This window comes from Lepisosteus platostomus, chromosome 19, assembly GCF_059453375.1.
Source record: "Lepisosteus platostomus isolate fLepPlt1 chromosome 19, fLepPlt1.hap1, whole genome shotgun sequence".
Classification (NCBI taxonomy): Eukaryota; Metazoa; Chordata; class Actinopteri; order Semionotiformes; family Lepisosteidae; genus Lepisosteus; species Lepisosteus platostomus.
The window spans coordinates 6,479,224-6,495,231 of record NC_142629.1 but is presented as its reverse complement, the minus strand read 5'-3'; the positions used below and the strand labels follow the sequence as shown (position 1 = coordinate 6,495,231).

General features: G+C 46.2%; 2 protein-coding genes and 1 long non-coding RNA gene across 4 annotated transcripts; 1 reads left to right on the top strand and 2 right to left on the bottom strand.

The window, feature by feature from the left end:
• Nucleotides 1-368: 368 nt before the first annotated feature.
• bricd5 (BRICHOS domain containing 5) lies at nucleotides 369-7,270 on the bottom strand. 2 transcript variants are annotated; one of them, XM_088613211.1, is made up of 6 exons: nucleotides 6,970-7,270; nucleotides 6,202-6,333; nucleotides 5,250-5,402; nucleotides 4,635-4,742; nucleotides 1,605-1,758; nucleotides 369-957 (listed from the first exon to the last, which is right to left on the bottom strand). In XM_088613211.1, the coding sequence occupies exons 1-6, from the start codon at nucleotides 7,021-7,023 to the stop codon at nucleotides 863-865; spliced, it is 696 nt and encodes a 231-aa protein (XP_088469337.1). In that variant the 5' UTR covers nucleotides 7,024-7,270; the 3' UTR covers nucleotides 369-862. The 2 variants fall into 2 exon arrangements, with proteins under 2 accessions (XP_088469337.1, XP_088469338.1); XM_088613212.1 differs by having other exon boundaries at nucleotides 5,250-5,390.
• Nucleotides 3,652-5,897, top strand: LOC148645017 (uncharacterized). The gene is made up of 2 exons (XR_015928566.1): nucleotides 3,652-3,789; nucleotides 4,701-5,897. It is a non-coding gene; the product is annotated as an uncharacterized LOC148645017 (long non-coding RNA).
• A 1,541-nt stretch (nucleotides 7,271-8,811) lies between the features above and the next one.
• pgp (phosphoglycolate phosphatase) lies at nucleotides 8,812-15,366 on the bottom strand. Its single transcript, XM_088613210.1, has 2 exons — nucleotides 14,461-15,366; nucleotides 8,812-12,012 (listed from the first exon to the last, which is right to left on the bottom strand). The coding sequence occupies exons 1-2, from the start codon at nucleotides 15,050-15,052 to the stop codon at nucleotides 11,687-11,689; spliced, it is 918 nt and encodes a 305-aa protein (XP_088469336.1). The 5' UTR covers nucleotides 15,053-15,366; the 3' UTR covers nucleotides 8,812-11,686.
• Nucleotides 15,367-16,008: the final 642 nt, after the last annotated feature.

The window sequence follows — 16,008 nt, the reverse complement described above, 5'->3', positions numbered from 1 at the left end:
TTAGTTCAACATGGGTCTTAATATTTAATTAACTGAGAACTCAACTGAAATAAAAACAACAGACAGTAAGGTCACCAGGACTAGGAGTAGTCAGGCAGCTTTTTGTGTCTTGTCTTTGCGAGGTATGATAGGCTGTGTTGGGCAGTTTCTACTTTTAAAGCTCCTGAAATGACGGGATCAACAAGAAGCTTGAGATCGCCTTCAGGGAGTATTAAAGTAGTTTCCTGAGCACCTGATGTTCCACCTTTGGGTGGTGCTCTATAGGGTCACGTGGCCTTTACCTGGGCCCTCTCTCCAGTTACTGCTGCTGCTTTCCAGGAATCTGCTTCCAGGAATATACGTGTAAAAAAAAATGGACACAATGTGGGTGCGATATGCATTAATCTTGTTTATTACAATCTTTTTCCATAGTTTATAAGATCTGACTTGAACCGTGACATCCCATGAAAATAAAATAGAGTTTTCACGCAGCCAGTGGATGTACAGTACTTGACCTTTTGATAATGCACTCCTATAGATCATATCCGGTTAATAAGCACAGGTCAGCCAAGCCTCTCGGGTATATGTGTGTTATTTTGGCAAAACAGGAAAAGAAATCATGTGACGGTCCACTGCAGGAGTTTTGAAAGGCGGGTGTTTATTTTACAGCCACCGAGTGGTCATGCGGGTATCGACCACATGAAATAGTTCCACTTTCTTTCTCGTCCTCACCGAGGGGAGAGGGCAGCTCTTCTGCTGCTCCTTTGTCTGCCAGCCTAACTAGGTCGGGTTCCCCCAGGGTTCAGCGAGCGCTTCTGGCAGTCCGCAGTGAGGAGGAGAGCCTTGGTCCCAGGCTGCAGTGGGATGTGGACTCAGTCCCTGCTCACTCAGGCAGGTAGTAGAAGCACACGGAGACGCAGACGTTACTGGGGAAGCATATATCGATGCAGAAGTAAATTAGCCTTTGTTTTCCTGGGCCTGTGAAAACAGACAAAGGGAAAGGCATCACTCACACTTCCTCAGACGGGATCTAGGCCAGAAGGCAGTCCCATCCTTCAGCCCAGAGTAACTTCAGCCTCAAGGACAAAGTTGTCCTTGTTATTTACAGGATCACCTCAGAGGACGCGCCAAAAAAGTGCCGCTCCACTGCTGTATAATGTTTCTGCCTTGAAAGGGCAGTCAGGAAGATAAAGGATTCCTCCTGAAACGTTTCTAGTTCTTTTTACCTTTCTGCCTGAGTGTTTGTATTCATCTTTTGGTGGGTAGGGATCTGAGCCTAGGATTGCAGGTTCAAGACCGATACTGTAACTTTAAATTACCCCCGTTGCTCCATTTAATTCAGCGTTCTAACTAGGTTACTGCACTCAAGGGTGTGTTTAATCTGTGCTGTGATCTCCAGTGTCGCGTCTGGCTGGAGTCTCGGACTCTGGGGTCGTGTAATGCTATGAGGCTTGAGAAGGACGCTGACCCAGGCTGGCTGTGTTTCCACACGGCAGTGACCTGTGGTCTATGGATGCTTCAGGAATGAAAAAGGGGTGGATGAGCTGGAAAAAGACCAGAAGTGTTGGCTTTTTAATCGAGGGAGGTTTGGGATCAGTGGGCGAACAGCTGGCCTATCCTCTCACCATCAGCTCGGCGAGCCCAGTAGATGGGGCCGTGCTGGCAGAGGGCTTGCAGGGGCTCCTCCAATGTCATGGCATCTACTCCCGAGCCCCCCAGGACCCCCAGAAACTCCGTCTGCCATCGGGTCTTGTTGCCTGGGAGCCAGAAGTGATTGACCTAAGGAAGAGACAGAAGAGAGTCACAGTGCTCAGACACTGGGGGTCGGGAGGCCTGAAACTGGAAATGCGACGTCTGTTTGAGAAGGAAACGAGCTGCCGGTTTTTCCCAGCTTAAAAAAAGAAAATGTTAATGAATAAGAGGCAATTCCCCAGAGGTGCTTGTCAGACGTCTTTAGATAAAAAACTGTTTGTTCAGTCTATAAAAAAACATGCAGCACGATCACTGAGCTGTCGATCTGAATTTGAGCGCACTTAAGGTTTTTTTTACACCAAGTGGATTATTTTTGTTGGACATTCAGTTCCATTTAATCAGGTGTCTAGTCACCGGGTCAGTGGAGGCTGCTGTTGATCTGGCAACTAACAGACTTTCTTTGGGAGGGATGTGAATGGATGGGCTCCAGGCTCTGTTAAGAGGAGTACCTGGAGAGGGACGAAGAAGCGAGCTCTGATTAAGTGAACCTCCCCAGAGAGTAACTGGCCTGTCCCCAGGGCTCAGCCGACACAGCGCAGTGTCACAATCGCTCCCACCTCATTCAACCCAGCACCCAATTCACCCTAACCGGGCAATTACTCCTGTCCGGGAATAAAACTATTAGAGGAATTTTTCCCCTTTTCTTTTTTTTCTCCCCTTCTTCAAAACTGTCGCACTGCACAGAAGGTCCTTTCACATCAGTCAGCCCTGAACTGTTAGGCGTGTCACAAGAACCCCCAAGCGGCCGGTTTGACCGAATTAAAGGAGAGGAGCTGGCCGATTTCAGCTCGGGAGCTGGCCGATTTTTGAGCTGCACTAGCCCAGTGGGTCCCGCTCCTGGTCTTGGGGTGACCTCCCCCTTGTCTTTCAGTTTCCGTTCTACTCCAGTTCTTCACCAGTGGGTAATAGGTCTCACCCGCCTCTGTCAGAGAAATCTTCAAAATCGTGTCTAGCTCGTCTAGAAGTGGGTTGGTATGTGTCACTATAGGTTTTAAGCTGTACCAAATTCCGACACTCAGAACTGGGGTCATAGGTCACTCTGTGTCTCCTAAAATGCCACCAGACTGACCTCTGCCAAAGGAAATACAGTAAACCACCTTGTGGGCACGTCTGGCACATTGCCAGTCCCACCTGTGATTGTCCGTCTCAAACTGACCGCCTCTTGAGATCAGTTTAGTGAGAATTCACATGGAATGAAAATATTTATTGACTGGACATGGTGAGATTAGTCGCAACCTGCTTGGCTCTGGGCTGACCTCCTGGCCAGAGGATGAGGAGGCTGGGACCCCACCTTAGAGTGAGGAGAGACCAAGGGGCAGCTGCAGAGGGGGTGGAGGAGAGATTGTTCTGTCTGACAGTTACTGCTTTCTGGAAACAGTGTCAGGAATGACTCTGAGCTGAAGTGAAAGAGAACTGGGCTGCTGTCAAGGAAGCACACTCTTAAGCACAAGGAGAGCACAGACTGCTTCTGTGTGCTCAAGCTGCTGTAAACCACATGCTTGAAGTGGAGTAGTTAGGTGGCTAAGGAGATGGTAGTGCTGTTGTTTTTTCTTACAGATTTTCACACAAGCAGAAACATAAAGATTAGAGGTCTCTTCTCCAGTAAATGGAATGGAAAAGCACCCTAAAAAATGATTATATGAAAGAAAGCCAAACAAATATCAGCAAGGCCAGAACTGAGAGCATTCATTCTGCAAGCTAAAACACCGTAGCTCCTGATATTCCACTCCATTAACTGCAGTGCAGCAGTGTGTACAGAATGGTCTCTTACATCTCAAGAGCTGCACGGTGTTTTTTTTCTTTTTAGCAGGGACTGCAGATAAAGTCCAACAGAGTCTCCATTGTGTGTGTGACGCGCTGTAATGAGATCCGGGAGGGAGATGGCAGTGGGATCGGGTGTACTGTACAGACCAGGTCGGCCTTAGCGGAGTGCTCTTTCAGTGTCCTGCTCTAGCATGCTGTCTGCCGCTCTGTGCTTTGGGCCAGGAGACTGGAAGAATAAGCTTCTGCTTAATGGAGGGGCGGAGGGTGGGGCTTAGGTCTGCCCTCCACTTACAGGTAACCTATGTAAGGAACCTGCAGAAAGTCTATTGATAGTGCCGTGACTATAGACCACACACACTGCTTTCTACTGAGGGGCTTTGAGTGCTGAAGTCTGCCCTCTGTGAAGCAGACTGGAATGTCAACATGGGCGGATCCTCTGTGGCTCAGGATCTGCACCTGTGGCTGGAAGGTTGCCAGTTCAAATCCCGGGGCCGGCAGAGGAATCCTACTCCATTGGGCCCCTGAGTAAGGCCCTTGCTCCAGGGGCGCTGTGTAAATGGTTGACCCTGTGCTCTGACCCCAACAGCTTGTAGCCTGATCCTGTCAGGTCTCAGCAGTCAGCACCACCAGTGTACCGACCCCTTATTTGACCTGATAATAGGTTTGATCTGACCTCATCAATTTGTGCTTAGTTTCTAAACATGTAGCATTTGAACTACTGGGATTCATAAGTAACTTAAGATCTCCAACCTCCGACAAATAAAATAAAAGGTACAACCAAACCTCTCGTTGGTCCTGTTAAGGATTCATTTAGGTAAAGCGCTCGGCTGCAATGTGGGTGTCCCAGAACCTGGACTGGAGACCTCTGCTATGAGGCATACCAGTTTGCTGCTGTAAGTGATGTTGGCGGACCAGTAGGGGGCGCTCTGCCCTCTGGAACACAGTTAAAAAAACAGCAATGCTGTATGGCCACCAAGGACGCTGTGCTTTAGGAGGCCCTGTACCTGAGACAAGCTGTCCAACTGAAGTCAAACCCAGGACCAAAATGTGTTAAATAAGCCCCCCTCCACACACCTTGTGGTACCTTATATTTTGATAGGTCGATTTCTTTAATACGAGTTGCGATCTTACCAACATACCTTGTGTTGGGACATGTTGAGGAGGGTGTGTACGTTTTCAAAATCGGACGTCTCCATTTTTTGCAGGAAGCAGGCATCCCGGCTCTCTGGCTTGTAACATATTAAGCCCTGAACAGAAACCAAAAACAAATAAAGATTCACGAGAAACTTCTCGCGTGAAAAATGCCCTATCCCCAATCTGGTATTCGACTTTCTTTATCTAAGTGTCTCGCATCAATGGACTGGAAAGTTCCCTATCAGTGCCACAGCAGCTGGGCTGGTTTCCATGGAGATAAGTGAACAGACCCCCCCGCATTGCAGGACAGGAGGCCAGTCCATAATGGGGACACAGGAATGCTGGCCCCCACTCACACAACTGGGGGGACTGGCGTACTGGGCTAAGGACCCTCACAGCAGCAGTGTGCAGCGAGGACTAACCCACAACCCCCCAGTCTTGATCCCAGAGACTCACTTGTACAAAGGGTCTTGATGACACTATTTTTACAGAAAGACCTCTTTGTGGACAACTGGAAATCTTTCCCAGATTTAGAAGTATCCTAAATGGATTTTTGGGGGGGCTTTTACTTGGAAAAAAAAATCCCCCATCATAGTACAGAAGTAAGGAGAAAGCCTCACATTTTTCATGTCGAACAGCACAGCGGAGGTGAGGTTAGTGTGCGATGTCACGTAGTAGGTCACCACCTCATGGCACCTGTCGACGAGGGCGGAGTGGTTGAGCAGGGCGCCGCTCTGCTCCTCCAGAGTCACCCTCACCACCTGCAACACAGACTGCGACACGGGAGACGCCCGGAGACGGTTGCCTTCTTCTGCCTCTCTCAGGCCGCCGTCGTAGCCATCAAAGCCGACCAGGGTGATTTAGGGTTTTGTGCGAATTCGAGTTCTTAAATATCCGGCGTTCCGCAGGATTTGGCCGGGGCATGAAAACTTGTGAGGATGCATCGCAGTGCCCAAGCACTGTAGTTCCGAAAAAACTACAACACCCCGGACTCGATCTCCACCGTTATCACTCTTAAACCCGCTCGCCGATTTCTATAACGAACAGTGCCTGCAAGACACTTAAATATACCTAGACACCTAAGCAGACACCTAAATACAGCGCACGTCCAAAAGTTTTTGTTGTGCTATTAAAACTGTATTAGTTGTAATATTTATTTATTCATCACCGTACTATTTTTGCACTGTTCCCCCAATTACTTTTGTCCTGTTGTATTCTTTTCTCTGTTTGCGTATTTGCACAGTTTTGATTACACTGTTGTTATTGTGTTACTGTCTATTGTCTTATTTTCTGTTCTATTTATATACTGCACCTGAGAGACTAATGAGAAACACTTTTCACTATCCTATGCACCTGTGTAAGTATAATGACAAATAAAGTTGAATTGAATTTAATAACTTCGGAAACGTGAAAGCATTTCAGGATTGTTCTGAAAGGCCGTAGAGACGTGAAGCTACCCCCCCATACACACACACACAAGTTCAAGCAGGTGCACAGTTAAGTGCGTGAGATTAAAACTCAATAAGTTTTCGCTTTTTGTGTGCAAGAGAGCCGGGAGAAGGTGGTTCTTACCTGCGGGTGCTTCCTTTTGACTCCGAGTAGCACCATAGCGCTGACGGCTATGGCCAGCAGGAGCAGGACGACACCCACAGAGCCCCACAGCGTCCTGTGAGGAAAAGGGGACTGCAGAGCTGGGCTCCTGTCCTGTTGCGGGGGGTGACAGAGGAAATTTACTGTAGTCCCAATTTGTGCGGTAAAGTTAGTGCTCCGGCCTGGGGCCGTTCTCCCTCGGATGCGGTCAACTTGAGACTACATCTATCCGCGTTTCGCCTCTGCCTCCCAGCAGTTCCCAGTCCGGGGGTTTCTAGGGGGGCGGTGTCCGATGAGCGACTACCCCGGGCACAGCGATGGGACGCTGGGCGCGTCTTTTCCGCAAGACGCGGCTCACATCACCGAAGCAGTTCGCCCTTCTCAGATTTGAAAAATCCTAACGCCCTTTCCCTTCGCACAGAAAAGTATTTCGCCGATGCAGACTACGTTGATCAAATCTAAACGCGAAGAGTGGGGATAGACCAGACGCTCATAAAATGACAAAGATTTCGTAGAGAAGAAAAACGGTTTCAGACTTTCCGTTGACAGAAATGCTGTTAGAAGTTACATATGAAGAGCAGAATATAATGCCTCTAGAAATGTAATTAACAAACTCATGTGAACACCTGTATTTAAAGTAGTTCATAAATTAAACTCGTCGCTGAAATGGTCAAAATCTATCCTGGAACTTCAGCATAAAGCATTTCTGTTTCGGAAAGACAGATTTCTGTGTCTTTTGTGGTTTCTCACCGAGCACTGGGTGTCTCGGGGGCCGGCCGCCGACCTGCTCCAGCAGCCCTTCATCCTGGGTCCCGCTGCTGCGCTCGACTGCGACCGCCTGAGCGAGAACAGCCGCGCACCTGGGCGGCTATAGAGCCGGGGCGCGTCCCCCTGGCCGCGGCCCGCGCACACGTGATCGCCCCGGGACCGGACCCAGGTCCAGCATCCCAGACAAAGGACAAAGAGGGCGAGAGGGAAGTCCGGGAGAGGACAGGGGCTGTCATCGGGGAGAATGAGATAAGAGGCTGCCAGCCGGCGACTGACCAAGGTGACTCGAAGGAAATGCACGGTATCGTACAGGCAGTGTATTGTAAACGAGCCAAACAAATTAAATGAGCACCAAGCTCCCACGTTGCACTGTACCCCCAAAACAGGCGAAAAAAAATTAACCCTCCAATAAATAATGTACTAAAACCCATGAAAAAGTTTTCCAGTGTTTTTTATTTTATTGCATAGACTCTAAACAGGAGTGAATTGTTTAACACAAAAGGATATTAAGGACATGACCCGACATACAGTATTACCGCTGCTTTGTCCAATGAGTCACAGGCATAGCTTGTTTTGGTTTTATAGCATGACAAAACAGATAATTATTGCACTTTGGACAACTATTTCACAGTGGTCTGTAAAAACTCTGTTGCCCGTCTTCGTTTGCATAATATATTACTCTATTCTAACGCATTTTTCTTCCTTTGTTCCACATGTCCAGTGGCTGTGGTTTCTGCTCAACATGATTTACAGTACTCTACAGTAGTCACACAGTGATCATCAACAGGTGTGTGTTTAACATGTTGTACAGAGCATGGACATTAAAGTACTTGGAATTAGTGAGGGGGCTTGAACCGAAACAGTGTAAAACTTTAAGTTACATATTATTTTTGGCAATACAGGCATAGCTGTATCCTATTAGAGGTTTTCTTAGTTGGAAAACTTCTCAAAAGTGCTTTAGTATGACCAAAGATTCAACCTGGGAACTTCTGCAGCAGGGTACTGGAGGGTCGGTGCTTTTCTAATGGTTTTCAGTCAATCAGGGCTCTTAAAGAGCCGAATCAGGTCATTATCGGCTTACCTGGACTAATCTAACAGTATCTTCCAGCTCTTCAGGTGCTGCTGTCCAGGGACAGAAAGCCTGCAGATATGCTACCTCCCTCCTAATGCATCAAAACTGCTGGATTTCAGCCTCTTATGGAAGAAAGGGACCAGCAGGTGTCACTACACCCTTCTGGAAGTCCCAGTACAATAAGCGACACTGTGCTGCATTACTATAGGTGCTGCCCTTTGGATAAGGCAACCCAAGGCTCCAGTCTACTGTGGAGTGGGGCTGCTGGAGTATACGAATCGCAAATTAGTGGAGTGCAGCACTTCAGTAGTGGACAAAGTGGGTCCCCTCCTATTTGTAAAGTGCTGTGAGATCCTTTGGGAACAAAAGTGCTGTCTAAATATAATTCAAATTAATCAAAATGGACGTGTATGTGAAAACTGACCAACTAGCCTACAGTAACTCACACGCCAGCTGATGTTTAACTTAGACATGGTCCAATTCTCACATCAGAATGATCAGATTAAACACCCTGTCTGAACACTTTGTAATTTACAAGTAACAGTGTGAAAGGAATCGAGTGAAATGGACTCCAACAGCAAATACAGTTGCTGATGCCCATGCGCAGGCCTGTGAGAGAGAAATGCAGTTTCTCCTTGGCACATGCCATATAAACAAGTTTGTTTTTAACATTGCTCATAAGGAATGACTGGATTTTTTTCAACAGTACTGTGAACCTGGGGTAAGAAATAAAAGAAAAGAGTACTTAGACGTTTTGTTTAGGCACAAATCTCCATTTGGAGCGTTTAATGTAGACCAGATTGAATGGAGTAGCTTGTGCAAATTATTAACATTCATAAAGCAAAAAAAAAATGACCACAAATTGTTAGAGAAGAAAAACATTTTTGACTTTCAATTGACAAAAATGCTCCCCAAACATTTCCAATTGCCACGGCACTCTTACTTTTTTTATTGGAAGCAAAATAAATTTCTCCATTTGTTCACTTTTCCTCCAGTCCGTACAGTGGCTCTTTCAGAAATCCTTCTAATGTTCAGCATCAACTGTTTATCAAGAAAAGTACTGAGCAGCTATTAATGTACTGAGCACCATTCATTGACAGTAGGTACTGTTTGTTAAGATATTATCGAAAGAAACTGAATCAAGAAACCGTATAATAAATTAATAAATGCATTATTTGTTATTTGAGAGGATCCTTTTCTCGAAATCGTGTGAATCAGAAAACTGTAACCTAGGAATTTATGCTAATTGTATACTGCAGCTACCATGATTAAATAATAAATTACCCTGTTATAGTAATAATAAGGAAAAAAAAAAACCATAGGGATTGTTTAACTACTAGACATTTTTCAGTTATATATCCACACACGTATAACAGAGGCTGAATCACTTTAAGCTGCTTTTCCAGCAATGAACAGAAATCATATTGCCTACCACACACACACGCACACACACCTACTAAACCAAGGATTGTCAATTTAGACATATGGATTACAGGGCTTGGAGAGTCTTTGCCATCCTGTGCAATCCTTAATTATTTAATTGATCTGCAGCACCTGGGTTAATTCAGTAATTAAGGATAAATTCAGTACTTGTTAGGCAGTTTAAAGTTCAGTACTGGCAGGGAATCCAAGAGCCCAGATTTGTTCCTGGTGCCAGAAACATTACAGTAACACAAGCATTAAAACGTCAAGCACAACTATGCAACACGTACCACAATGTTCTTTCTCATATAAAGAAGAAAAAGTAATGCACTCACGAGTCCACATACCTTGTATTTAATAGCTTGCTTTCAGTGAGCTAAATTATTAAATTGATACAGTGGTGCTTTTTGTTTCATTTGGAGATTTCTTCATGTGTCAAATTGTATGAAACCTGAGTAGAACAGGTTGGCCAAACCTTCCTGAATACAGGTCTTTGTTGTGATTTTGGGGCAGTTCCCAAACGCACAACATTGTTATAGCATGTCTTTCAAGGAGAACCAGAGAATGAGTACAGGAGAGCACAAAATACAGAATTACGGGGAATTTAGAGACACGGAAATGAACCTTCTATTGTAGATGCACAGATGTTATCTGAGTCATAGGACATCAGCTTCACTGGAATGATAAGTAAAGGTCAACATTAATGGATTGTTAGGTCAGAATGGTTCAAGCCAATAAGAGTCAAGGTGATTTTTGAATGACACTTTTACTGTATGTTAATTAAAAAAATAATCAATACAGAAGCAGCCAGGTGTTGTGTTGTGTTGTGTTTATGAGCAAGGCAGAGGATAAAACGTATTTTATGACAAAAAGAACTAAATTAAATGAGTCTGAACACCTGCAATCAAGTAAAATGCCTTTATTAAGGAACAGACTCCAAAGCCATTATATTTCAGTTTTTTCTAAACCTGGTCTGTTTCGGCAGTTTGATTGTGTGAGTAAATGTCATGGTCATTTGCAATTACAATAGCACATGCCGACAAGCAACTGGCTAAAATTTCCATTCCAACACAGTTTCTGGAATTTGGGATAAAGATTTTTTGAGAGGGGATCACTGCCAGTGCTATAATTCAATATTTTAATATGTAATGGAAATGTATTATATTAATGTAGATTACTTATTTAACTTAGCTGCCAAACATACAGCTTTTGTGCCAGCCCAAAAAAACACTTCAATTTAACAGTGAAATAATACTATTACAAAAAAACAGGACCACCAAGCCCGATTCGCCTCAGTGCCTGCCTGGTCTGTTCTCCCTCACATCTCAGTAACACTGATGAAGTCAGAGCATCTCTGTGCTCTGGTAGAAATCCATGCATAACAGCAAAATCTGACCAACCCTTCAAATTCTGGGAGGAAGCTCTTTTATTACTCACCTGTGTTGTTACACAGTTGCCTTGGTAGTGACAAAAACTCAGAAATACGGTGCATTCTCTTGAACGCGTTACATGCTGGAGCTACATCTGTTGTTAGCGTTTATACAGCCTGACGTAATTAAGCTCTAAGCCTCAGTCTTAGGACTGTTAGGAGTGCAAGTTAAAATCCAAATATCACTTCAAAAGAAACAAAAACTTTCTGCATGCACCTGAGGCCGATTTGCCATTTCTAGCATCTATGTTTTGAACTATTTTCACACCTTTAGGAAGGAACGCAGGGCATTGTACTAGCTATCCTGCCTCTGTTCCTTTGAATTATCAAAGCCGCAAATTCGGCTTACTGAGCATTACTATAGTGTACTGTATTACATACTTCAACAACATATTTTTATGTTAAATAAAGTCAGATGCTGAAACACGAAGTACTGTTTTGATAGCCTATGGCCAAAGATGGGGGTTAAAATTTTAGATTTTAGGAAACTAAGGGGTTAATATGTCATGGAAACAGAGCCCCACTGTGTCTTGGTGCAGAAGATAAAGAGCTGATCAAATACTGACTCTTTATTGAAGACATTCGCTCTTCTCTTCCTCTAGGGGCCAATTTAAAGGAACTGCTAAAAGAGAACGTACCTCAGCAGATCAGTCACATCACCAAACAGTTCAAATTAAATAACTCTGCTGCTCCGGAAAGGTGTGTGACCCGACACATGCCACTCTGCCTCTCTGTCTCGCCCTCCTCTCCTCTCCAGTGGGGCAAGGGCTTGTGGTCTATCCCTGCAGCGCTGGCAGGAGCTCGGAGACGCTCTCTACATAGAAGTCGGGCACCAACTCTGAGCGCATGGGGCAGCCACTCTCCTGGTGAGCCTGGGCCTCTTCCAGCCTGGACACCCCCGTGAGGGTCAGCAGGGTCTTCAGGCCGCACCTGGTGCCCAGCAGGATGTCCGTGTCCAGGCGGTCGCCCACCATGAGGGTCCGGGCAGGGTCCAGGCCGTACTCGCTGGCCACGCACTCGAACATGAAGGGGCTGGGCTTCCCCACCACCTGGGCCTGGCGGTGCGCCGCCGTCTCCACCGCCCGCAGGAGACAGCCCGTCCCTGCAGGGAGAGAAGGGGGCACAACACCCACAGGTCAGCAGGGCGGCGCTGGGCTGGGTGAACCCGCGTCGTGGTCACACGCATTAATTAAAGAACAGTTGGCGGTAAAGCCTTCAGTTACAGGGGCCCTAGCTTATGGAACAGTCTCCCACCCCATATCTATGAATTGGGTTCATTACTGTGCTCTCCTCTGTGGCTAAGGATCTGCGCCTGTGACCGGAAGGTTGCCGGTTCAAATCCCGCGGCCGGCAGAGGAATCCTACTCCGTTGGGCCCCTGAGCAAGGCCCTTAACCCCAACTGCTCCAGGGGCGCCGTACAATGGCAGACCCTGCGCTCTGACCCCAAGCTTCTCTCCCTGTCTCTGTGTCTGTGTCTCCCTGGAGAAAAGCTGGGGTATGCGAAAAGACGCATTCCTAATGCAAGAAATTGTATAGGGCTAATAAAGAAACATTATTATTAGTATTATTAATAGCTGGTGTGTGGGGAGCGTTCTGGCGCACTATGGCTGCTGTCGCATCATCCAGGTGGATGCTGCACATTGTTGGTGGTGGAGGGGATCCCCATTACCTTGAAAGCGCTTTGAGTGGAGTGTCCAGAAAATCGCTATATAAGTGTAAACAATTATTATTATTATTATTATTATTCGGGATGCCGAGTCAATCTCATTCAAATCCAGACTGAAGACCTCTTACTTCAGCCTAGCCTACTCACACCTTACATGATAGCCTGCTGCAACCATGGCTGCTGGTGCTGTTGTACATGCCATTGTGTGTCTCTGTTGGCCCAACAGGTAGATACATCTGTTCTGACCAAACTATCCTATTCTCCTCCCCACATGTGGGCTGGGCACCGTCTGAGTTGGACGCTGCATCACTGCCATGGATCCAAGAGGGACATCGTGGATATAGCTATTGTTTAGGAGGATTTTGCTGGTTTACAGAGATCTGAATGGAGTACTGACACACAGAAGACATGGTGGATGGATTAATACTCTCATTCATTTATTCCCTTTTTTTAATCCTATAATGTTAGCATGCTCAAAGGGGTTGGGCAGCCGGTTGACCTTGGACCCCTAGAGGTGTTTTTTCTCCTTACTAAGGAGTTTTTAAAATAACTGAAAATAATCAAATGCATAAGTATTCAGCCCCCTTGCTTTGACACACCCCAAATGACCTCTGAAGTAACTAACTCTCTTCTCCAAGTCACAGAATTACTTGGCTGGAGTCCACCTGTGTGCAGTTGAGGTGTTTCACATGCTATCAGAATAAATACTGTGTCCGGGAGCTTCCCCACTTAGTGCAATTCCGAGGAAACACTACACCATGAAGACCAAGGAACATTCCAAGCTGACCCCAGACAAGGTTCTTGAAAAATACCTTTCTATAGGCACTGTATATAGTGCCTTTGAAAGTGGTTTCTCAAAGCGCTTCACAGGAAAGAAAAACACAATGAGAGGAGACTGCAGGATTACACAATTACAGTTAGGGTTTGGAATACAGTGGGAAAGCAATTAAACGAGTAAAAAATGAGGGAGGAAAAAAGGGAATAAAAACAGGAAAGCGGAAGATCGGCGAGAGGAGACACGCCGGCGTTCCACCCTCAACAGGAGACGAAGCAATTAAGAGAAGCAAGGACCCCAAGGACGGCCCAGCGGATGTGGAGGGGCGTTGTGAGTTCTCATTAGGACGCAGAATTCAAAGAGGGGATAACGACGTGTCAGCAGTTGTGCACGTTTGTCAGGAGGATCAGCAGAAATCTGCTTTCCTGCACAATGGCAATGGATTAGGTGGGGAAAGGGGTTATCTGAATAACTCCTTCTTGTGTCACGTCAAGGTTCAGGTCTTTCCAAAATCGGGAGCTTGTCAGTCAACTGAACCACGAATTTCTACCAGTTTAAGCGGTAATTTCCTACCAGTTAAATTAGTAAATTTACCAAGCAGATCTTTTATGAATTCCCGCTTTCTAACTGTACGTAAAAAAAACTCATGGGCAAATTAAAAACGTCTTTTTTTTAGGAGCAGTAAATTAAAAATCTAGCAAATCAAATGAGTTCAATTAAACAACTGAAGGTCCAGTCCCTGCACACAGCCGCGTCACTGTACCTTGGACTCTCTGAAATAACTGATTTCAAAGTACGCAGACGCAAATGAGATCAATAAAACGTCAGGGAGGCGTTTTCTACAAACGTTTGAAAATGCTTTGCGTGTCCCCTCCTTTAGTCTGTATGTACAGCATTTAACAGGCATCTGGAAATCCTCACCCCGTCGCTACAGCAGGTAACGCCGGATTAAAACGCGCAGAAGAGCACCGCCGGTATGACGTCACTACCGCGCTGATGGTGCTAGAACAAGGCAGGGGGACAGTTGCGAAACGCTTGCGCGTCACTATCTTCACCTATTATAAAACGTTCAACAATCAAAATGCACGTATAAAACCCATGTACACACCTGGCACAGCCTTGCCACCTTCCAGCGGTAGCCTGGTATCAGTGTTGGTGCCTACGAATAGGCAGTCCGAGTTGCTGAGGTAGTGAAGCGCTCTGTTGAGCTTCATGTAGCTGAAATGCTCATCGAAGCCGACGAGCACGGCTTTGACTTCGGGATCCAAGGGCACACTCGCCCAGTCGCTCTGCCCACCCGAAATGGGGTCGGGGCCAACCCCCACATTCTGGATCCCTACGTTTTCCAGCTCCTGCGCCATGGCCTTGCTGCCAATGAGGTAGACTTTGCCGGCCAGCTTCGAGATGTGCTTCAGGTACACCGCCGAGCAGTACGCCGTGCCGAACACGTCCTCCTGCCGCGCGTCGAAGCCCAGCCGGCTCAGCTTCTCCGCGTACATGGCCCTGGTTTTGGTGCTGTTGTTGGTCACAAAAAACACCCGCTTCCCGTTCTTCTTCAGCGAATTGACGACGGCCGGGGCGCCGGCGATGGCCTGGTCCCCTCGCCAGATCACCCCGTCGCAGTCGAACAGGACGTTATCCACCGAGCCCAGGAGCTGCTGTAGCAAGGGGCCGCTGAGTCGGTTGCATTTAGACGCCATTGAACCAGCAGATGCGCAAATTAGAGGGAGACACTGTGAGGTTCTGTGCCCCAAAGCCTTACTGTCACGTCGGCTCTTTCTTTCGTAGTCTGTTTTCCTGGAAACAAATTAAAAGTGAAATGTCCCGTTGGCAGATTAGCCGGTATCAAACAGATTCCGTTAAGTTCAGCTTCCCAAAGCCCTGGTATCTCGCCGGCTCCGTTGCAGCCCTTTTTTTACTGGAAATGAGCTGATTTGAAATGAAACTGGAAGCCGACACAGGTCTGAAGGGGGAAATGAGTCTTCAATGTCGCAGGATTACTCACTCGCAGACAGTACACGGGATTTCAAAGCCGACCTCCTCATTGCTCAATTTACAATGTAGCTGACCGGCCTTAAAGAAACAGTACTCTCATTTTTTTTAACTTCAGGCTATGAACACCTCAGCGCAGACGCATTAAAAAAAACAGCCTTCACGATAGATTTATTTTCCAATTTAAAATAATTAAAGTACTTGGCAAGCTCAATTCAATGCGACTTTGTAAGTAAATGTCTGGACAACATAAACTACTCAACACCCAGGTGAAGCGTGATCACATTTTAGAAAAAAAAACTCTGCAGACCAATATTTCTGACATCACTAGCTTTACTATTTAGGCTACAATAAAATTATTTTCAGGGGAATATCTTATTGTGAATACTGTGATTTGAGCGGTTTGAAGTATCTCTCAGATGTCGCAGTCAGTTGGGAAGAACATTACAGCGGGCTGCGCAAAGTTATCATATTTTTTAAACGCATTTATATTTTCAGTTGTATGTCTTCTATTTTAAATCCCAGCAGCGCTTTTCCAACCCCAATTTCTCCGGGTACTAGCAGGAAAAACATTTCGGCCAAAAACGATGTTAATCGCTGTAAATCAGAGTGGGTAGAGAGCACCTGGTGCGGCGTAAATTCACGTCTTCCGTTGTGCAACAGA

Bases quoted from the DNA above. Each gene is read 5' to 3' on its own strand.
- bricd5 (XM_088613211.1), bottom strand. From the start codon at position 7,023: ATGAAGGGCTGCTGGAGCAGGTCGGCGGCCGGCCCCCGAGACACCCAG. The intron at 5,403-6,201 runs GTAAGAACCACC...CCCGTGTCGCAG, and splicing joins TCAAAAGGAAGCACCCGCAG to TCTGTGTTGCAGGTGGTGAG. The intron at 1,759-4,634 runs GTATGTTGGTAA...TCTCTTCCTTAG, and splicing joins TCAACATGTCCCAACACAAG to GTCAATCACTTCTGGCTCCC.
- pgp (XM_088613210.1), bottom strand. From the start codon at position 15,052: ATGGCGTCTAAATGCAACCGACTCAGCGGCCCCTTGCTACAGCAGCTC. The intron at 12,013-14,460 runs GTGTGTACATGG...CTCTCCCTGCAG, and splicing joins AGGTGGCAAGGCTGTGCCAG to GGACGGGCTGTCTCCTGCGG.